At 51.3% G+C, this 23949-nt stretch overlaps 1 protein-coding gene across 7 annotated transcripts in view; it reads left to right on the forward strand.

Annotated features, from left to right (window-relative positions):
• The first annotated feature begins 15795 nt into the window (after nt 1-15795).
• The window catches only part of STIM1 (stromal interaction molecule 1), a 37891-nt gene continuing 29737 nt past the window's right edge, over nt 15796-23949 (forward strand). For 5 of the 7 annotated variants that reach the window (XM_040426679.1, XM_040426676.1, XM_040426680.1 and 2 more), the window contains exon 1: nt 15797-16183. In XM_040426679.1, coding sequence (XP_040282613.1) covers nt 16075-16183 — 109 coding nt within the window. In that variant the 5' untranslated portion in view covers nt 15797-16074. Of the gene's footprint in view, nt 16184-23949 lie in introns of all 7 variants that reach the window. The other 2 variants (XM_040426675.1, XM_040426681.1) reach the window with 2 other exon arrangements.

Consider the following 23949-nt stretch of genomic DNA (forward strand, 5'->3'; position numbering starts at 1 on the left):
GCCTCCCAATAACTAGTCCCTGACACATGTACACTCCTGCCCCCCAATAACTAGTCCCTGACACATGTACACTCCTGCCCCCCAATAACTAGTCCCTGACACATGTACACTCCTGCCTCCCAATAACTAGTCCCTGACACATGTACACTCCTGCCCCCCAATAACTAGTCCCTGACACATGTACACTCCTGCCCCCCAATAACTAGTCCCTGACACATGTACACTCCTGCCCCCCAATAACTAGTCCCTGACACATGTACACTCCTGCCCCCCAATAACTAGTCCCTGACACATGTACACTCCTGCCCCCCAATAACTAGTCCCTGACACATGTACACTCCTGCCCCCCAATAACTAGTCCCTGACACATGCACACTCCTGCCCCCCAATAACTAGTCCCTGACACATGTACACTCCTGCCCCCCAATAACTAGTCCCTGACACATGTACACTCCTGCCCCCCAATAACTAGTCCCTGACACATGTACACTCCTGCCCCCCAATAACTAGTCCCTGACACATGTACACTCCTGCCCCCCAATAACTAGTCCCTGACACATGTACACTCCTGCCTCCCAATAACTAGTCCCTGACACATGTACACTCCTGCCCCCCAATAACTAGTCCCTGACACATGTACACTCCTGCCCCCCAATAACTAGTCCCTGACACATGTACACTCCTGCCCCCCAATAACTAGTCCCTGACATATGTACACTCCTGCCCCCCCAATAACTAGTCCCTGACACATGTACACTCCTGCCCCCCAATAACTAGTCCCTGACACATGTACACTCCTGCCCCCCAATAACTAGTCCCTGACATATGTACACTCCTGCCCCCCAATAACTAGTCCCTGACATATGTACACTCCTGCCCCCCAATAACTAGTCCCTGACACATGTACACTCCTGCCCCCCAATAACTAGTCCCTGACACATGTACACTCCTGCCCCCCCAATAACTAGTCCCTGACACATGTACACTCCTGCCCCCCCAATAACTAGTCCCTGACATATGTACACTCCTGCCCCCCAATAACTAGTCCCTGACACATGTACACTCCTGCCCCCCAATAACTAGTCCCTGACACATGTACACTCCTGCCCCCCAATAACTAGTCCCTGACACATGTACACCCCTTCCCCCCAATAACTAGTCACTGGCACAAGTACACTCCTGCCCCCCAATAACTAGTCCCTGACACATGTACACTCCTGCCCCCCAATAACTAGTCCCTGACACATGTACACTCCTGCCCCCCAATAACTAGTCCCTGACACATGTACACTCCTGCCCCCCCAATAACTAGTCCCTGACATATGTACACTCCTGCCCCCCCAATAACTAGTCCCTGACACATGTACACTCCTGCCCCCCAATAACTAGTCCCTGACATATGTACACTCCTGCCCCCCAATAACTAGTCCCTGACATATGTACACTCCTGCCCCCCAATAATTAGTCACTGACACATGTACACTCCTGCCCCCCAATAACTAGTCCCTGACACATGTACACTCCTGCCCCCCAATAACTAGTCCCTGACACATGTACACTCCTGCCCCCCAATAACTAGTCCCTGACATATGTACACTCCTGCCCCCCAATAACTAGTCCCTGACACATGTACACTCCTGCCCCCCAATAACTAGTCCCTGACACATGTACACTCCTGCCCCCCAATAACTAGTCCCTGACACATGTACACTCCTGCCCCCCAATAACTAGTCCCTGACACATGTACACTCCTGCCCCCCAATAACTAGTCCCTGACACATGTACACTCCTGCCCCCCAATAACTAGTCCCTGACACATGTACACTCCTGCCCCCCAATAACTAGTCCCTGACACATGTACACTCCTGCCCCCCCAATAACTAGTCCCTGACACATGTACACTCCTGCCCCCCAATAACTAGTCCCTGACACATGTACACTCCTGCCCCCCAATAACTAGTCCCTGACACATGTACACTCCTGCCCCCCAATAACTAGTCCCTGACACATGTACACTCCTGCCCCCCAATAACTAGTCCCTGACACATGTACACCACTGCCCCCCAATAACTAGTCCCTGACACATGTACACCCCTGCCCCCCCAATAACTAGTCCCTGACACATGTACACTCCTGCCCCCCAATAACTAGTCCCTGACATATGTACACTCCTGCCCCCCAATAACTAGTCCCTGACATATGTACACTCCTGCCCCCCAATAACTAGTCACTGACAGATCTTGTTTATCCTGGAATACTTCTTATTTGTAGACTCCACCCTGGAGTGTGAAATTGTTCTCAAGACCTCCGCTGAAAGCCCTCTAGCTTGTAGTAGGGACCTGTCAATCTCCAGGCTGTCAGACTGAGTCTCCTCAGATCTAGGCAGGAACCTGTGTCCTGATACACTAGGTCCTGCGTTATGGGAAGTCTCCAATATACACCCTGACTCATCTGCATGAGCTGGGTGAACCAAGACCTCTTTGGCCAGAATGGAATGATGGCGATCACTGAGGTCTGGTCTTGCTTGATTTTCATCAATACCCTTGGTATCATGGAAATTGGAGGGAATATGTAAGCCAGCCTGAACCTCCATGTTATGGACAGAGCGTCTATAGCTACAGGATTGTCCTCCTTGTAAAGGGAGCAGAACCTGTTCACCTTGGCGTTTAGCCGAGTTGGTATAAGAGAGAGAGAGAAAGTATGAGGGTCGGACGGATCTATTGGAAGGGATTCCACTAGATCTGAAAGACTTGAGGCGCCTCGGGTTTATAGGAGTGGGGTGGAAAGAAAGTTGGGTACTAAGTACTAGAGGCTGCTCCGGGATTAGTCAGGTCGACAAGGGTGTCTGCCTGTACAGAACATGGTAGTATGCCGAAATAGGGGGATTGGGGGTGGAGATACCCGCCAGGTCTCACCTATTTTTGAATAAACCCTTTTGGGCGCCAGTAGTGGTCGATTGATAATGGTGGATTGGTGTCGAGCTACTTAAGTGTGTAAGAGGGTTTTGCATCAGCGTTATATTTGTAAAAAAGGAGTGAAGGTAAAGGGAAGTGTATAGAGATAAAAATGTATATATATATATACACATAAGTAAAGAATCTGCATAAAGGATCAAATGATTGTACACATATGAAAATTCTGCCGAAAGGATAAAAAGAATAAAAAGGATTGTACACATAGGTGGGATCACTGCATGCGTCTCCAGTGCCTAATAGACCGCGTCCTGCAGTATCGTACACGATATAGTGCGGTACAGTTAGGCAAATCAATAGGTAAAAATATGGTTTAAAAGGATACGAGTACATATAATAATGTGGTATCGTGGGTACATTTACTCACTTCACGAGGGGGGCGGTTTACCAGGATAAGCATGATACACCTGTAAACCGAGTACCCCCCCAGCCTTCTAGAGTATTAACGGATGAAGGCAGCCAAGCGCTTCTCTTCCAAGGTCTTTATTGCATGTACATATAAATCCGGCTCAACGCGTTTCGGGACAGGCACGTCCCTTCATCAGGAGCAATAGTGTCCCTGTGTATGGTCACAGGTATTTATACCCTAAATGTCCTATTGAATTGTTTGTTAAAATGGCCACTAATAGGCAAAAGGGCGCCAAAAAACGGCGCCAAAAATGTATTGGGGGACCGCCCATGTGTGGTAAAGGGCGTCTCTAGCCGAACTGTGCGGCCGGCCGGAAGGGGGAGTGTCCGGCTGCGCTTTTTTCTCATGACCGGAAGCTGGTGCGTTCCAAGCTGGAGCGCATCGTATCGTCCGGTCTACTGTTGGCTTCCTTGGTTTCTTTCTAGGGGCGGTACTTGTATCCGGAAGTTCGGCTTTGCGTTCCAAGCTGGAACGCATGTGGGGCGGTTCCGGTTTTCGCTATCTTTGCTTTCACTACTTTTTGCTGTTTTAGCTGTGTGGTCAAATGCAGCTTCATGGTTACGGGCACATTGTGTTTAGTGGGGAGGGGTCATCTCTGGTGTATAGACTGGGCTTTTCCGTATGATAAGAAAAATTGTGTTGAAAGATCTTTTATGGTGGCATAAATCTAGTACGCCGTATGTAGGGCTCCTATAGAATCCATCCTGCTTTATTCTTACATCGTGTGGGGATCAGAGTATGGGGCTAATACTTGGCGAGTATTATTGGGAACAAAGAAAAGGGGGGAAAGGGGGGGAAGGGGGGTGTTAACCTTTATTTAGGTGTGTTGGTGGGCTACGTCATGAACAGAATTTATAAATAAATGAGAAATATTTCAAAAATATTAAAGGAAGTTAAAAATATAAATATTAAAAATATTAAAATTGGTGAAAGTGAAAATAAATGGAAATGGTTCTAATGATAGGGTTACTTGTCTCAGGGTTCGAGTTTAATGATCGGAGAGAAATGTATTTAAAATGTGGTTTCCGTATAATCGATATTTCAATAAATAAATAAATAAATGAATGAATGTGAGAACAGTTTGCTCTATTTGTGTTGTTGTTTCTCTGATTCCTCTGTGCTGTATATAAATGTACATATAAGCAGGTATATGTGTGCACATTCTCTTCTTCTATCGTCGGTCTTTGATAGACCTTTTTCTTTTTTTATGTGTTTACATACTCTATTACAGGTTTCATTTAGGGATTTTTATATATAATCCTTGGGTGTTTTGATCTGAATACGTCCAGTAGTTTTACAATAAATGCGAAATAAACGTTAGTTGGGCAGTGTGGGGTGGTGGCGGGGGGTATTAGGGGGGTATTAGGGGGGTATTAGGGGGGTCTGACTATTTTGATGAATTGATGATTAGTAGTTGGCGAGTTCCAGTGTTTCGTTGAGGCCAAATGCAGTGAGGGGGTTGAGTTTAAAACTCCAGAACATTTCCTTCCTACAGAGTTGTTGGTAGGAAGGGGTTTGCTCTAGTGGGATGACCGTTAAGTCTAGGGGGTTGCCTTCGTGCACTAGTGTGAAGTGGCGCGAGACGCTGTGTGTCGTGATTTTTCTTTTTATGTTTGATCTGTGTTCGTTCATTCGCTCTCTCAGGGTTTGTGTCGTGCGACCAACGTAATAGATGTTGCAGGGGCATTGGAGTAAGTAAATGACGTTTCTGCTGGCACAGGTCATTTGCTGTAGGAATGGGATTTTGCCAATGGGGTGTGGGATGTCTGTCTCTGTTCCTGGTTTAATCATATGGCAGCATTCGCATTTTTTCACGCCGCATTTTGAAGATCCTTTAAATTCTGATGTTTGTTTGTTGATTTTTGTCTGTGTCGTCGTTTTATCGGTGTGTTTGTTTGGGCATGATGGGGCTAGAATGTTTTTAAGGGTTTTGGCTCTTCGGAAGGTAAGTCTTGGTGTTTTCGGAATTTCTTTACCTAAGATTGGGTCCTTTAGTAATACTGACCAGTGCTTCGTTAAAATTTGTCTGATTATATGGTGGTTTTTATTGTACCTGGTGATTAACCCTGGTATGAAGGGAGTTTCTTTGGTTACTTTTATTCTTGGTTGGAGACTTTCCTTCTGGTCTATTTGTGAGATTTTCTTTTTCGAATTTTTGATCAGTTGTGGGGGGTAATTTTTTTTGTAGGAATCTTTGGCTTAGGCTCTCTATTTGTGTTTTCATGGTGTCCGTGTTTGTGCAGTTCATCTGGCTAAACGGTATGTTGGTTTTCCATTTATGGTAGTGACAGCTGTTGAAATCTAGGAAGCTATTGGCGTCTACGTTTTTGAAATGTGTGCTGGTGGAGATAATGTTGTTTTTACTGTTGAGGTGGAGGTCTAGGAAAACTGCGTTGGTCGGGTCTGATTCTAGTGTGAGTTTTAAGGTTCCAATTGTTTTGATTGAGGGTCTGTACGAATGTTCTGAGGTCATTGTTACTTCCTTGAAAAACCTATTACACACCTAAGTAGCTCGACACCAATCCACCATTATCAATCGACCACTACTGGCGCCCAAAAGGGTTTATTCAAAAATAGGTGAGACCTGGAGGGTATCTCCACCCCCAATCTCCCTATTTTGGCATACTACCATGTTTAGCCGAGTTGCCATCAAGTTGATCTCTGGAGTTCCCCAGCGCTGGGTTATCTTGGTGATGTCTTGTTCAGAGACCACTCGCCTGGAACTGGAAGGCCTCGAGGATCTGCAAGTATGTTGAGAGCTCCCCTGATATGAACCGCCATCAGGTGGGGTAGGTTGGTCTCTGCCCAGGAAAGAATTAAACTCACTTCTCTGAGGAGTAGTTGGGATCTTGTGCCTCCCTGTCTGTTGATGTAGGCGACTACTGTCATATTGTCGGGACGAACTCTCACCGCCCTGTTCCGGATAAGAGGAGCAAAGTGACTTAGCTAGACGGACTGCTCTCAACTCTCTCATATTGGATGAGAGAAGTTTCTCCTGAGGACTCCAAGTACCCTGTATTGGATTCTCCTTCAGATGGGCTCCCCAACCTCAAAAGGAGGCATACATGATCCAACGAGATTGAATCATGGACCTCCCATCTGATAGGTTCTTCCACCACCTGAGTGAAGAATGGACTTCGATGGACAGGCAGTGCGTCTTGTTCAAACCCCTGGAATTGCGATTCCAAACCGCTAACACTTCCTCTTGGAGGGGACGTAGATGCCACAAGGCCCAAGGAACTGCCTCTGCAGACGCTGACATGTGGCCCAACATCTTCATAGGAGTTCTGATGGAAACTGGCCTGGGTACCAGAAGGAACTCCGCTGCTCTTATTACACGATCTTTCCTCTCCAGAGAAAGAGTCATGTGATCGGAATTGATCACAAAACCCAGAAATTTCCTTGTGGCGGAAGGTAGAATTTATGACTTGGCCCTAATTTATAAGCCAGCCTAGGCATTGAAGAGTTTGAAGAGCCAGCTGAGGATGAGATTGCAAGACGTCTAGAGTGGCGGCTTTTAGAAGCCAGTCGTCTAAGTATGGGACGATCTCTAGTCCCCGAAGCCTGAGCTGGGTGACAATAGGAGGTGTGGGGGGCGAAGGAGATGCCAATGGGCAGTACAGCAAACTAATAGTGCTTCACCACACCTTTTATGGATACAGCAACTCTCAGATACTTCCTGTGTGCTGGATGGATGGGAACATGAAGGTACGCGTCCTTCAGATCTATGGTGACCATAAGGTCTCCGGGATTCTGAATATTGATCACTGAGCGTATGGTCTCCATCCGGAAGCGCTTTTTTCCTGATAAAGCGATTTAGATAGCGTACGTCGATAATCATACGCCAATCGCCCGATGGCTTTGGGACAAGAAAAATCGGGGAATAGACCCCTTGATCCCGTTCGTGAGGAGGGACCTCCTCTAGAGCTCTCTTTTGGATGTACTGAAGAATGGAGTCCTCCAAGACTAGCTACTTGTCATGGGCAAGGGGTTTTGTCAGGATAAACTTCTCCTGAGGGGGGTGCAGCATCACATAAGAAATCAACACCAGGACTCGTGAGGCAAATAGGCAGGGCCAGGGGTGAGGGTGGAGCGCAGTGGTCACTATCCTCCCCCCTGTGTGTGTGGACGTGACCGTTACAGACGTTCTCCAGTAATATGTGCACTATTTATCTGGGTGCTGTATGACGTCCTCCAGTAATATGTGCACTATTTATCTGGGCGCTGTATGACGTCCTCCAGTAATATGTGCACTATTTATCTGGGTGCTGTATGACGTCCTCCAGTAATATGTGCACTATTTATCTGGGTGCTGTATGACGTTCTCCAGTAATATGTGCACTATTTATCTGGGCGCTGTATGACGTCCTCCAGTAATATGTGCACTATTTATCTGGGTGCTGTATGACGTCCTCCAGTAATATGTGCACTATTTATCTGGGCGCTGTATGAAGTCCTCCAGTAATATGTGCACTATTTATCTGGGTGCTGTATGACGTTCTCCAGTAATATGTGCACTATTTATCTGGGCGCTGTATGACGTCCTCCAGTAATATGTGCACTATTTATCTGGGTGCTGTATGACGTCCTCCAGTAATATGTGCACTATTTATCTGGGCGCTGTATGAAGTCCTCCAGTAATATGTGCACTATTTATCTGGGCGCTGTATGACGTCCTCCAGTAATATGTGCACTATTTATCTGGGCGCTGTATGACCTCCTCCAGTAATATGTGCACTATTTATCTGGGCGCTGTATGACGTCCTCCAGTAATATGTGCAGTTTTTATCTGGTTGCTGTATGATGTTCTCCAGTAATATGTGCACTATTTATCTGGGCGCTGTATGACGTTATCCAGTAATATGTGCACTCTTTACCTGGGCGCTGTATGACGTCTTCCAGTAATATGTGCACTATTTATCTGGGCGCTGTATGACGTCCTCCAGTAATATGTGCACTATTTATCTGGGCGCTGTATGACGTTATCCAGTAATATGTGCACTCTTTACCTGGGCGCTGTATGACGTCTTCCAGTAATATGTGCACTATTTATCTGGGCGCTGTATGACGTCCTCCAGTAATATGTGCACTATTTATCTGGGCGCTGTATGACGTCCTCCAGTAATATGTGCACTATTTATCTGGGTGCTGTATGACGTCCTCCAGTAATATGTGCACTATTTATCTGGGCGCTGTATGACGTCCTCCAGTAATATGTGCAGTTTTTATCTGGGTGCTGTATGACGTCCTCCAGTAATATGTGCGCTATTTATCTGGGTGCTGTATGACGTTCTCCAGTAATATGTGCACTATTTATCTGGGTGCTGTATGACGTCCTCCAGTAATATGTGCACTATTTATCTGGGTGCTGTATGACGTCCTCCAGTAATATGTGCACTATTTATCTGGGCGCTGTATGACGTCCTCCAGTAATATGTGCACTATTTATCTGGGTGCTGTATGACGTCCTCTAGTAATATGTGCACTATTTATCTGGGCGCTGTATGACGTCCTCCAGTAATATGTGCACTATTTATCTGGGCGCTGTATGACGTCCTCCAGTAATATGTGCACTATTTATCTGGGCGCTGTATGACGACGTCCTGTAATATGTGCACTATTTATCTGGGTGCTGTATGACGTCCTCCAGTAATATGTGCACTATTTATCTGGGTGCTGTATGACCTCCTCCAGTAATATGTGCACTATTTATCTGGGCGCTGTATGACGTTCTCCAGTAATAAGTGCACTATTTATCTGGGTGCTGTATGACGACGTCCTGTAATATGTGCACTATTTATCTGGGTGCTGTATGACGTCCTCCAGTAATATGTGCACTATTTATCTGGGTGCTGTATGACGTCCTCCAGTAATACGTGCACTATTTATCTGGGCGCTGTATGACCTCCTCCAGTAATATGTGCACTATTTATCTGGGTGCTGTATGACGTCCTCCAGTAATATGTGCGCTATTTATCTGGGTGCTGTATGACGTCCTCCAGTAATATGTGCACTATTTATCTGGGCGCTGTATGACGTTCTCCAGTAATATGTGCACTATTTATCTGGGCGCTGTATGACGTCCTCCAGTAATATGTGCACTATTTATCTGGGTGCTGTATGACGTCCTCCAGTAATATGGGCACTATTTATCTGGGCGCTGTATGACGTCCTCCAGTAATATGTGCACTATTTATCTGGGCGCTGTATGACGTCCTCCAGTAATATGTGCAGTTTTTATCTGGGTGCTGTATGACGTCCTCCAGTAATATGTGCGCTATTTATCTGGGTGCTGTATGACGTTCTCCAGTAATATGTGCACTATTTATCTGGGTGCTGTATGACGTCCTCCAGTAATATGTGCACTATTTATCTGGGTGCTGTATGACGTCCTCCAGTAATATGTGCACTATTTATCTGGGCGCTGTATGACGTCCTCCAGTAATATGTGCACTATTTATCTGGGTGCTGTATGACGTCCTCTAGTAATATGTGCACTATTTATCTGGGCGCTGTATGACGTCCTCCAGTAATATGTGCACTATTTATCTGGGCGCTGTATGACGTCCTCCAGTAATATGTGCACTATTTATCTGGGCGCTGTATGACGACGTCCTGTAATATGTGCACTATTTATCTGGGTGCTGTATGACGTCCTCCAGTAATATGTGCACTATTTATCTGGGTGCTGTATGACCTCCTCCAGTAATATGTGCACTATTTATCTGGGCGCTGTATGACGTTCTCCAGTAATAAGTGCACTATTTATCTGGGTGCTGTATGACGACGTCCTGTAATATGTGCACTATTTATCTGGGTGCTGTATGACGTCCTCCAGTAATATGTGCACTATTTATCTGGGTGCTGTATGACGTCCTCCAGTAATACGTGCACTATTTATCTGGGCGCTGTATGACCTCCTCCAGTAATATGTGCACTATTTATCTGGGTGCTGTATGACGTCCTCCAGTAATATGTGCGCTATTTATCTGGGTGCTGTATGACGTCCTCCAGTAATATGTGCACTATTTATCTGGGCGCTGTATGACGTTCTCCAGTAATATGTGCACTATTTATCTGGGCGCTGTATGACGTCCTCCAGTAATATGTGCACTATTTATCTGGGTGCTGTATGACGTCCTCCAGTAATATGTGCACTATTTATCTGGGCGCTGTATGACGTTCTCCAGTAATATGTGCACTATTTATCTGGGCGCTGTATGACGTCCTCCAGTAATACGTGCACTATTTATCTGGGCGCTGTATGACCTCCTCCAGTAATATGTGCACTATTTATCTGGGTGCTGTATGACGTCCTCCAGTAATATGTGCGCTATTTATCTGGGTGCTGTATGACGTCCTCCAGTAATATGTGCACTATTTATCTGGGCGCTGTATGACGTTCTCCAGTAATATGGGCACTATTTATCTGGGCGCTGTATGACGTCCTCCAGTAATATGTGCACTATTTATCTGGGCGCTGTATGACGTCCTCCAGTAATATGTGCCGTTGTGGGAAACGGATGCATACTTACTTGCAGTCTCCCTTTGTGTTGTGCCCCATGTACATGGCTGTGTGATTGCACTCGTCCGTGCTCCACAGGGACTGCTGAGTTGGGGATCTGGATCGGTCATGGAGTGCGGTACATGTGCGGTACTATATGGAGCAGCTCGGGGTACTCGTAGTCTCATCATCCGCTCCCTCAGGGAAAGGTTTTTACAGTCGGCCATAAAACAAGATAAGAAGCTTCTCCTCCTGTTATCATCCCCGGGAGCAGCTACTGATCACATGACACATGGAGCCAGAAAGAAAGTGCCCCCCGAACATAGAGGAACCTCAGCGGCCAATCAGGGAGCAGTGTAACCATGCACCGCGGACACTGGAGGCACTGTTCTGGGGACACTGTGGATGTGACTGTTGTGGGGGCACTGTGGATGTCACTGTTATGGGGGCACTGTGGATGTCGCTGTTATGGGGGCGCTGTGGATGTCACTGTTATGGGGGCACTGTGGATGTCACTGTTATGGGGGCACTGTGGATGTCACTGTTATGGGGGCGCTGTGGATGTCACTGTTATGGGGGCACTGTGGATGTCACTGTTATGGGGGCACTGTGGATGTCACTGTTATGGGGGCACTGTGGATGTGACTGTTGTGGGGCACTGTGGATGTCACGGTTAGGGGGGCACTGTGGATGTCACTGTTATGGGGGCACTGTGGATGTCACTGTTATGGGGGCACTGTGGATGTGACTGTTGTGGGGCACTGTGGATGTCACGGTTAGGGGGGGCACTGTGGATGTCGCTGTTATGGGGGCGCTGTGGATGTCACTGTTATGGGGGCACTGTGGATGTCACTGTTATGGGGGCGCTGTGGATGTGACTGTTGTGGGGGCACTGTGGATGTCACTGTTCTGGGGACACTGTGGATGTGACTGTTGTGGGGGCACTGTGGATGTCACTGTTATGGGGGCACTGTGGATGTCACTGTTATGGGGGCACTGTGGATGTCACTGTTATGGGGGCACTGTGGATGTGACTGTTGTGGGGCACTGTGGATGTCACGGTTAGGGGGGGCACTGTGGATGTCGCTGTTATGGGGGCGCTGTGGATGTCGCTGTTATGGGGGCACTGTGGACGTCACTGTTATGGGGCGCTGTGGATGTCACTGTTATGGGGGCACTGTGGATGTCACTGTTATGGGGGCACTGTGGATGTCACTGTTATGGGGGCACTGTGGATGTCACTGTTATGGGGGCGCTGTGGATGTCACTGTTATGGGGGCACTGTGGACGTCACTGTTATGGGGCGCTGTGGATGTCACTGTTATGGGGGCACTGTGGATGTCACTGTTATGGGGGCACTGTGGATGTCACTGTTATGGGGGCACTGTGGATGTCACTGTTATGGGGGCACTGTGGATGTCACTGTTATGGGGGCGCTGTGGATGTCACTGTTATGGGGGCACTGTGGATGTCACTGTTATGGGGGCACTGTGGATGTCACTGTTATGGGGGCACTGTGGATGTCACTGTTATGGGGGCACTGTGGACGTCACTGTTATGGGGCGCTGTGGATGACACTGTTATGGGGTCACTGTGGATGACACTGTTATGGGGTCACTGTGGATGTCACTGTTGTGGGGGCACTGTGTAATTAGACAGCTGGTGTGAAATCCTGCCATCCCATCCCCCACATCTGAACAGTTAGTATGTTCTCTGTCCATTCCGGATGCTTGGAAAGCTGGGTGATTGCGCTCTAACCGCTGATGGCGCCACATCCTGGGCCGGCGGCTCACACCGTATATGGCGGCGTCTTGTGCCACGCTCCACATCTGCTTCCTGTTTCTATATGACTTCCTGCGTCTGATCTGGTGACAACACATTCTGCACCCGCTGCAAAAACCGCCACCTCCCCCCCTGCAGTGCGCCTCTTCGACTCCAGTCACCTCCAGAGCTGCACTTACTATTCTGCTGTTACATCATCTTCTACTCCAGTCACCTCCAGAGCTGCACTCACTATTCTGCTGCTACATCATCTTCTACTCCAGTCACCTCCAGAGCTGCACTCACTATTCTGCTGCTACATCATCTTTTACTCCAGTCACCTCCAGAGCTGCACTCACTATTCTGCTGTTACATCATCTTTTACTCCAGTCACCTCCAGAGCTGCACTCACTATTTTGCTGTTACATCATCTTCTACTCCAGTCACCTCCAGAGCTGCACTCACTATTCTGCTGTTACATCATCTTCTACTCCAGTCACCTCCAGAGCTGCACTCACTATTCTGTTACATCATCTTCTACTCCAGTCACCTCCAGAGCTGCACTCACGCCCTGACACACGGATGACTCTGGATTCTGCTCTTCTTTCCGGATGAAGATTAGAAGCTCTTTGTGCGGATTTCTCATTGTGATGGTGTCGGAACGTTTACCAGAGAGCAGGCGGCTTCTGCAGACGGGACCGCTGCCACTGGGGGGACAGAGACGGCACCGGCGCCACTGGGGGGACAGAGACGTGACCGGCGCCACTGCGGGGGACAGAGACGTGACCGGCGCCACTGCGGGGGACAGAGACGTGACCGGCGCCACTGGGGGGACAGAGACGTGACCGGCGCCACTGGGGGGGGACAGAGACGTGACCGGCGCCACTGGGGGGGACAGAGACGTGACTGGCGCCACTGGGGGGGACAGAGACGTCACTGACGCCACTGGGGGGGACAGAGACGTCACTGACGCCACTGGGGGGGACAGAGACGTCACTGACGCCACTGGGGGGGACAGAGATGTCACCGGCGCCACTGGGGGGACAGAGACGTCACCGGCGCCACTGGGGGGGACAGAGATGTCACCGGCGCCACTGGGGGGACAGAGACGTCACCGGCGCCACTGGGGGGGACAGAGACGTCACCGGCGCCACTGGGGGGACAGAGACGTCACCGGCGCCACTGGGGGGACAGAGACTGGATGGGGGCGGTCCTTCCTCCTGTAACGCCCAGATGGGGGCGGTCCCTCCTCCTGTAACTCCCGGGTGGGGGCGGTCCTTCCTCCTGCAATGCCCAGACGGGGGCGGTCCCTCCTCCTGTAACGCCCGGGTGGGGGCGGTCCTTCCTCCTGCAACGCCCAGACGGGGGCGGTCCCTCCTCCTGTAACGCCCGGGTGGGGGCGGTCCTTCCTCCTGCAACGCCCAGACGGGGGCGGTCCCTCCTCCTGTAACGCCCGGATGGAGAAATATCTTGGCAAAAGGCAACTTTTCCCATTTTTTTATACAAAGTTGGCATTTGACCAAGATATTTCTCTCACCCAGCATGGGTATATGTAAAATGACACCCCAAAACACATTCCCCACCTTCTCCTGAGTACGGAGATACCAGATGTGTGACACTTTTTTGCAGCCTAGGTGGGCAAAGGGGCCCATATTCCAAAGAGCACCTTTCGGATTTCACCGGCCATTTTTTACAGAATTTGATTTCAAACTCCTTACCACACATTTGGGCCCCTAGAATGCCAGGGCAGTATAACTACCCCACAAGTGACCCCATTTCGGAAAGTACACACCCCAAGGTATTCGCTGATGGGCATAGTGAGTTCATAGAACTTTTTATTTTTTGTCACAAGTTAGTGGAATATGAGACTTTGTAAGAAAAAAAAAAAAAAAAAAATCATAATTTTCCGCTAACTTGTGACAAAAAATAAAAAGTTCTATGAACTCACTATGCACATCAGCGAATACCTTAGGGTGTGTACTTTCCGAAATGGGGTCATTTGTGGGGTGTTTGTACTGTCTGGGCATTGTAGGACCTCAGGAAACATGACAGGTGCTCAGAAAGTCAGAGCTGCTTCAAAAAGCGGAAATTCACATTTTTGTACCATAGTTTGTAAACGCTATAACTTTTACCCAAACCATTTTTTTTTACCCAAACATTTTTTTTTTATCAAAGACATGTAGAACTATAAATTTAGAGCAAAATTTCTATATGGATCTCGTTTTTTTTGCAAAATTTTACAACTGAAAGTGAAAAATGTCATTTTTTTGTTAAATTTCGATTAATAACAAAAAAAGTAAAAATGTCAGCAGCAGTGAAATACCACCAAATGAAAGCTCTATTAGTGAGAAGAAAAGGAGGTAAAATTCATTTGGGTGGTAAGTTGCATGACCGAGCAATAAACGGTGAAAGTAGTGTAGGTCAGAAGTGTAAAAAGTGGCCTGGTCTTTCAGGGTGTTTAAGCACTGGGGGCTGAGGGGGTTAATGTGTACAGCGCTATGGAATGAATGGCACTTTAATAATGAATAATAACCTCCAGCGGATCGGATACTACTACTCCTACTATTATTACTACTACTACTCCTACTATTATTACTACTACTACTCCTACTATTATTACTACTACTACTCCTACTATTATTACTACTACTCCTACTATTATTACTACTACTACTCCTACTATTATTACTACTACTACTCCTACTATTATTACTACTACTCCTACTATTATTACTACTACTACTCCTACTATTATTACTATTACTACTCCTACCCGGCAATCTCACGCCAATCCCTTACCATGAACTCGACAAACGCCGCGCCTCTTACCTGTCAATCAGATGACACCACGCCCACTTCTCCCTCTGCAGTCACAATAAGCCACACCCAGTGTCGACCGCCCCTCCCTCCGCTGGTAACCACAAGCCCCTCCCTTCTTCAGTTTACAACCACGCCCTTTTCCCCTAAATTACTAAATAATCGTTCGGCGCCTCGCCTCTTCATCTGTCAATCAAACCCTTGCCACGTCAATCAACATCTCTACGGCCCACCCATCAATCTACCACGCCTACTTATAAAGTTCCAAGGGTGACGTCTTCCTTCTCAGTCCCGCCCACATCCCCCCAGCGTCCTGACGTCAGTGTACGTCCTCCGTCCTGTATCCATCGGGGGCGGGGCTTGTAGTGAGTCACAGGCCGGTGTGCGGTGGAGGTTGACGCGACGCTCTGCCTTCTCTCCGGACATAGGACTGCCGGCTGCGCCCCCGGAGGATGCGGCTGCTATGGACTGGCCCCTGTGGACACCGCTCGGCATGACATGGACACAGCGCCCTCTGCTGAGCCGCTGAGCTGCTGCCGCTGTTCATAGGAGTGAAGTGCGAGCTCTTGGGCCCAGAGGTCTCGCTCCTGTACGTCACCATCGCCGCGGACATGGATGTGTGGTCCCGCATCGTGGTGTGGATCCTGTGCGCCTCCCTCCTCCAGCACGGGCAGGCGGAGAAACCCGCGGGGACCCCGGCGGAGGAGTCCCTGCAGGAAGGTGAGCGGAGTCCGGTGACGTCAGGGGGGTCCGGTGTCTGGGGGTAGGTCCTTCAGAGGTCCAGTGTCTGGTGGTAGGTCCTTCAGAGGTCCAGTGTCTGGTGGTAGGTCCTTCAGAGGTCCAGTGTCTGGTGGTAGGTCCTTCAGAGGTCCAGTGTCTGGTGGTAGGTCCTTCAGAGGTCTAGTGTCTGGTGGTAGGTCCTTCAGAGGTCCAGTGTCTGGTGGTAGGTCCTTCAGAGGTCCAGTGTCTGGTGGTAGGTCCTTCAGAGGTCCAGTGTCTAGTGGTGGGTCCTTCAGAGGTCCAGTGTCTGGTGGTAGGTCCTTCAGAGGTCCAGTGTCTGGTGGTAGGTCCTTCAGAGGTCCAGTGTCTGGTGGTAGGTCCTTCAGAGGTCCAGTGTCTGGTGGTAGGTCCTTCAGAGGTCCAGTGTCTGGTGGTAGGTCCTTCAGAGGTCCAGTGTCTGGTGGTAGGTCCTTCAGAGGTCCAGTGTCTGGTGGTAGGTCCTTCAGAGGTCCAGTGTCTGGTGGTAGGTCCTTCAGAGGTCCAGTGTCTGGTGGTAGGTCCTTCAGAGGTCCAGTGTCTGGTGGTAGGTCCTTCAGAGGTCCAGTGTCTGGTGGTAGGTCCTTCAGAGGTCCAGGTGTCTGGTGGTAGGTCCTTCAGAGGTCCAGGTGTCTGGTGGCAGGTCCTTCAGAGGTCCAGGTGTCTGGTGGCAGGTCCTTCAGGGGTCCAGGTGTCTGGTGGCAGGTCCTTCAGGGGTCCCCCTGTCTGGTGGCAGGTCCTTCAGGGGTCCCCCTGTCTGGTGGCAGGTCCTTCAGGGGTCCCCCTGTCTGGTGGCAGGTCCTTCAGGGGTCCCCCTGTCTGGTGGCAGGTCCTTCAGGGGTCCCCCTGTCTGGTGGCAGGTCCTTCAGGGGTCCCCCTGTCTGGTGGCAGGTCCTTCAGGGGTCCCCCTGTCTGGCGGCAGGTCCTTCAGGGGTCCCCCTGTCTGGCGGCAGGTCCTTCAGGGGTCCCCCTGTCTGGCGGCAGGTCCTTCAGGGGTCCCCCTGTCTGGCGGCAGGTCCTTCAGGGGTCCCCCTGTCTGGCGGCAGGTCCTTCAGGGGTCCCCCTGTCTGGCGGCAGGTCCTTCAGGGGTCCCCCTGTCTGGCGGCAGGTCCTTCAGGGGTCCCCCTGTCTGGCGGCAGGTCCTTCAGGGGTCCCCCTGTCTGGCGGCAGGTCCTTCAGGGGTCCCCCTGTCTGGCGGCAGGTCCTTCAGGGGTCCCCCTGTCTTGCGGCAGGTCCTTCAGGGGTCCCCCTGTCTTGCGGCAGGTCCTTCAGGGGTCCCCCTGTCTTGCGGCAGGTCCTTCAGGGGTCCCCCTGTCTTGCGGCAGGTCCTTCAGGGGTCCCCCTGTCTTGCGGCAGGTCCTTCAGGGGTCCCCCTGTCTTGCGGCAGGTCCTTCAGGGGTCCCCCTGTCTTGCGGCAGGTCCTTCAGGGGTCCCCCTGTCTTGCGGCAGGTCCTTCAGGGGTCCCCCTGTCTTGCGGCAGGTCCTTCAGGGGTCCCCCTGTCTTGCGGCAGGTCCTTCAGGGGTCCCCGTGTCTTGCGGCAGGTCCTTCAGGGGTCCCCGTGTCTTGCGGCAGGTCCTTCAGGGGTCCCCGTGTCTTGCAGGGTCCCATGAGTTGCTGTAGATCGGGCCTGCACCCCACAATCCAGGAAAAGTCAGTGAGCGTCTCCTGTGCTGCAGGCTGTCCTGCCTCTGCTGCTGCGCGCCTCTTGGAGCATAACTATATGACCGGGCGCTTGGACAGCTGCAGAGGCTCAGGTCACACATTGTCAGTGTGGCCCCCGGGGGCCATGGTCCTCAGAAGGATGGTAGGTGGCTCCTGTTATCTGCAGCACAGAACTGTGGGCCTATGTTACTTATGAGTGCCGGTGACCCGGGATGTGTGGGCAGGTGCCGTCACCGGCAGAGGGTACAAAACGTAACGTTGGCGCAGTGACCACGTCCGTGCCTCCTGCAGCCGTGCACCTCCCTGTGTGGATCAGGGGCACGGACTGGGCACCTGGTGTCCGTCCCCGCAGCAGCCCCGTGCGTCCTATAGGTACTCTGAATACAATGTATCAGTGTCTATGACTGCAGATACATTGTAGCGCCCTGCGGGGGAGGGGCAGCTTGGTCATTGCCTGCTCAGGGTGGTAATTGTGGCACTGCCATGGCTCATCGCCTTACCCTGCGGGCGCGGGGCACACAAACCCTTAGCTGCTGCCAGGTTACACAGGTCATCAGGAGTGGATGATAAGCGTCACGCTGCTGCCCGGCCGCTGTTCACGTGTGTTTAGAGCGCAGCAGCAGGTAGGTGTCAGTGGGTGTCCATTAATCCTGAATCCTCTGCCTCTCATGTAACCCGCTGATCTGTGGGTTACTGGCCCTTTAAGACTCTATGCACGTGGTCCTGTTTCTGGGCATGAAGCTGCCGGGGGTGGTTGGCATCAGATGGCAGGAAGTGAGCAGCAGACGGGACTGCGCTGCATCGGTCAGAAGCCACAGCGCTGTGTGCCCGAGGCTGTCCGTGGTGGTCACTGACCCATGGGGGTCCTGGATAATATCAGCCGCTCCTCTTATAACGCTGCTGTACTGTAATAAGATGGGACTGATATCAGCCGCTCCTCTTATAACGCTGCTGTACTGTAATAAGATGGGACTGATATCAGCGCTCCTCTTATAACGCTGCTGTACTGTAATAAGATGGGACTGATATCAGCCGCTCCTCTTATAACTCTGCTGTACTGTAATAAGATGGGACTGATATCAGCCGCTCCTCTTATACCTCTGCTATACTGTAATAAGATGGGACTGATATCAGCCGCTCCTCTTATAACTCTGTTGTACTGTAATAAGATGTGACTGATATCAGCCGCTCCTCTTATAACGCTGCTGTACTGTAATAAGATGGGACTGATATCAGCCGCTCCTCTTATAACTCTGCTGTACTGTAATAAGATGGGACTGATATCAGCCGCTCCTCTTATAACTCTGTTGTACTGTAATAAGATGTGACTGATATCAGCCGCTCCTCTTATAACGCTGCTGTACTGTAATAAGATGGGACTGATATCAGCCGCTCCTCTTATAACTCTGCTGTACTGTAATAAGATGGGACTGATATCAGCCGCTCCTCTTATAACTCTGCTGTACTGTAATAAGATGGGACTGATATCAGCCGCTCCTCCTATAACGCTGCTGTACTGTAATAAGATGGGACTGATATCAGCCGCTCCTCTTATAACTCTGCTGTACTGTAATAAGATGGGACTGATATCAGCGCTCCTCTTATAACGCTGCTGTACTGTAATAAGATGGGACTGATATCAGCCGCTCCTCTTATAACTCTGCTGTACTGTAATAAGATGGGACTGATATCAGCGCTCCTCTTATAACGCTGCTGTACTGTAATAAGATGGGACTGATATCAGCGCTCCTCTTATAACGCTGCTGTACTGTAATAAGATGTGACTGATATCAGCCGCTCCTCTTATAACGCTGCTGTACTGTAATAAGATGGGACTGATATCAGCGCTCCTCTTATAACTCTGCTGTACTGTAATAAGATGGGACCGATATCAGCCGCTCCTCTTATAACTCTGCTGTACTGTAATAAGATGGGACTGATATCAGCCGCTCCTCTTATAACTCTGCTGTACTGTAATAAGATGGGACCGATATCAGCCGCTCCTCTTATAACTCTGCTGTACTGTAATAAGATGGGACTGATATCAGCCGCTCCTCTTATAACTCTGCTGTACTGTAATAAGATGGGACCGATATCAGCCGCTCCTCTTATAACTCTGCTGTACTGTAATAAGATGGGACTGATATCAGCTGCTCCTCTTATAACTCTGCTGTACTGTAATAAGATGGGACTGATATCAGCCGCTCCTCTTATAACTCTGCTGTACTGTAATAAGATGGGACCGATATCAGCCGCTCCTCTTATAACTCTGCTGTACTGTAATAAGATGGGACTGATATCAGCTGCTCCTCTTATAACTCTGCTGTACTGTAATAAGATGGGACTGATATCAGCCGCTCCTCTTATAACTGCTGTACTGTAATAAGATGGGACTGATATCAGCCGCTCCTCTTATACCTCTGCTGTACTGTAATAAGATGGGACTGATATCAGCCGCTCCTCTTATAACTCTGCTGTACTGTAATAAGATGGGACTGATATCAGCCGCTCCTCTTATAACTCTGCTGTACTGTAATAAGATGGGACCGATATCAGCCGCTCCTCTTATAACTCTGCTGTACTGTAATAAGATGGGACTGATATCAGCCGCTCCTCTTATAACTGAAGTATTATAGTGACTGATATTGATTATTACTGTACAGCAGAAGGGTCTCCGGAGCTGCCTCCGTGACTGGTGGGGCCCCTGCTCTCCTTGGGGCCCGACTCCAGCAGCCTCCAGCAATTAGAGGTTTTCTGGCTGATTTTGGAGATTTCAGTCACAGCTGCTGACGGCGGTGAAATTGTATCAGGCGGCGGAGGTGGCGCCCGGGGCGGTCCGGACCCCAACATCCTGAGGCTGCACCACTGAGACGTGCCTGGTCCGCTGTGGGCCTCCATAACACCGTCCATGTGTGTACAGATTCTTATCTGATCTCCGGTCACCTCCAAAGCTGCGTTCACCATTATTTGCATTGTTTCTTATGCTCCAGTCACAGCCGGAGCTGCTGCATTGCGTCAGTCAAGTGCAGATCTCTGCTGTGTTGCATTGTGGGGCAGACAACTGTGCAGCTCTCGGTGTGAGCGGAGCATGCTCAGTGCAGGTGCTGAAGAGTGAGGTGTGAATGCAGCTCTGGCTGGGACTGGGCCTCGCCATGTATGGTGTGCACACGCCATCCTGCGGAGGATTGGGGCAGTACCACCTGTCCTGAGGTGGGGATTAACCCTTCGCAGTGGTGCAGGTGGCTCCGTCCGGGCCCCACATCTGCCGCCCCTGGTGATTGTGTCATTGTATCCAGCTGGCTGATGTGTCGCCATGGCGACAGGGAGTGAACACAGGGCTGAGGGGTTTGTCACCGTGGAGACGCCCGGCTCTGCGCAGGGGCTGCGGACGCAGAACGATAAGGCTGTGTACAGAGGCGCTCGCTGGCGTCACTTACATCCTGTTCTGTGGTCACTGCGCCGCTTCTGGTGGAGGGAAGTGACGCTGGCAGCAGGGGGAGGGGGCGGCGGCTAACCTGTCAGCATTGTGGCTGCAGCTCTGGATGTGACTGGAGCCTAATGTAGTATGTGGCTGCAGCTCTGGATGTGACTGGAGCCTAATGTAGTATGTGGCATCAGCTCTGGATGTGACTGGAGTCTAATGTGGCATCAGCTCTGGATGTGACTGGAGCCTAATGTAGTGTGTGGCATCAGCTCTGGATGTGACTGGAGCCTAATGTAGTATGTGGCATCAGCTCTGGATGTGACTGGAGCCTAATGTAGTGTGTGGCATCAGCTCTGGATGTGACTGGCGTATAGGATGTTATGTGGTATGTTGCCGCAGCTCTGGATGTGACTGGAGTATAAGACACCATGTAGTTTGGGAAGTCCTGTGCTCCTGGCTGGGCAGAGTTCCTATAGGGCCCTGCACTGCAGCTCTGGATGTGACTGGGTCCTGTGCTCCTGGCCGGGCAGAGCTCCCATAGGTTCCTGCAGTACAGCTCTGGATGTGACTGGAGTATAGGACATGATGTAGTATGTTGCCGCAGCTCTGGATGTGACTGGAGTAAGACACCATGTAGTTTGGGAGGTCCTGTGCTCCTGGCTGGGCAGAGCTCCCATAGGTTCCTGCAGTACAGCTCTGGATGTGACTGGAGTATAGGACATGATGTAGTATGTTGCCGCAGCTCTGGATGTGACTGGAGTATAAGACACCACGTAGTTTGGGAGGTCCTGTGCTCCTGGCTGGGCAGAGCTCCCCTCGGACCTTGCACTGCAGCTCTGGATGTGACTGGAGTATAGGACATGATGGCGGAGCTCCCCTCGGACCCTGCACTGCGGTCAGTATGGAGGGAGCCCCCCAGATTCTCTGGCTGCAGCTTCAGAAGAGCCGGGCGCACGGGCCGCTCCTGGCAGCCGCCTCCGGGTGTTAATGTCAAGTGGTGTCTGTGCCAGCGTAAGCGGATCCGTGCCCCCATCGTGCCCCCCGCCTCTCCATGGAGACCGGCCACGTCACCCGCCACTGCTCGTCTGCACTGTCCGGGCTGCTAGATGGGCTCCAGCGAGGGGAAGGGCCAGGGCTTGGGGGCCCCTATTACACGGCTGACTATAGGAGGGGTTCGGAGCACCCCCATTACACGGCTGACTGTAGGAGGGGTTCGGAGCCCCCCCATTACACGGCTGACTGTAGGAGGGTTCGGAGCCCCCCCATTACACGGCTGACTGTAGGAGGGGTTCGGAGCCCCCCATTACACGGCTGACTATAGGAGGGGTTCGGAGCCCCTCCCATTACACGGCTGACTGTAGGAGGGGTTCGGAGCCCCCCCCATTACACGGCTGACTGTAGGAGGGGTTCGGAGCCCCCCCCATTACACGGCTGACTGTAGGAGGGTTCGGAGCCCCCCCATTACACGGCTGACTGTAGGAGGGGTTCGGAGCCCCCCATTACACGGCTGACTATAGGAGGGGGTTTGGTGCCCCCCCCATTACACGGCTGACTATAGGGGGGTTCGGTGCCCCCCCCCCATTACACGGCTGACTGTAGGAGGGGTTCGGTGCCCCCCCATTACACGGCTGACTATAGGAGGGGGTTCGGTGCCCCCCCCATTACACGGCTGACTATAGGAGGGGGTTTGGTGCACCCCCCATTACACGGCTGACTATAGGGGGGTTCGGTGCACCCCCCATTACACGGCTGACTGTAGGGGGGTTCGGTGCACCCCCCATTACACGGCTGACTATAGGGGGGTTCGGTGCCCCCCCCATTACACGGCTGACTGTAGGGGGGTTCGGTGCCCCCCCCATTACACGGCTGACTATAAGGGGGTTCGGTGCCCCCCCCCCATTACACGGCTGACTATAGGAGGGCGTTCGGTGCCCCCCCCCCATTACACGGCTGACTATAGGAGGGCGTTCGGTGCACCCCCCCCCATTACACGGCTGACTATAGGAGGGCGTTCGGTGCACCCCCCCCATTACACGGCTGACTATAGGGGGGTTCGGTGCCCCCCCCATTACACGGCTGACTATAGGGGGGTTCGGTGCCCCCCCCATTACACGGCTGACTATAGGGGGGTTCGGTGCCCCCCCCATTACACGGCTGACTATAAGGGGGTTCGGTGCCCCCCCCATTACACGGCTGACTATAGGAGGGGGTTCGGTGCCCCCCCCTATTACACGGCTGACTATAGGGGGGTTCGGTGCCCCCCCCCCCCCATTACACGGCTGACTATAGGAGGGCGTTCGGTGCACCCCCCCCCATTACACGGCTGACTATAGGAGGGCGTTCGGTGCCCCCCCCATTACACGGCTGACTATAAGGGGGTTCGGTGCCCCCCCCATTACACGGCTGACTATAGGAGGGGGTTCGGTGCCCCCCCCCCCCCCCCATTACACGGCTGACTATAGGAGGGGGTTCGGTGCCCCCCCCATTACACGGCTGACTGTAGGAGGGGTTCGGTGCCCCCCCATTACACGGCTGACTGTAGGAGGGGTTCGGAGCCCCCCCATTACACGGCTGACTATAGGGGGGTTCGGTGCCCCCCCATTACACGGCTGACTATAGGAGGGGGTTCGGTGCCCCCCCATT

Source organism: Bufo bufo, chromosome 3 (genome assembly GCF_905171765.1).
Source record: "Bufo bufo chromosome 3, aBufBuf1.1, whole genome shotgun sequence".
In the NCBI taxonomy this organism is placed as follows: domain Eukaryota; kingdom Metazoa; phylum Chordata; class Amphibia; order Anura; family Bufonidae; genus Bufo; species Bufo bufo.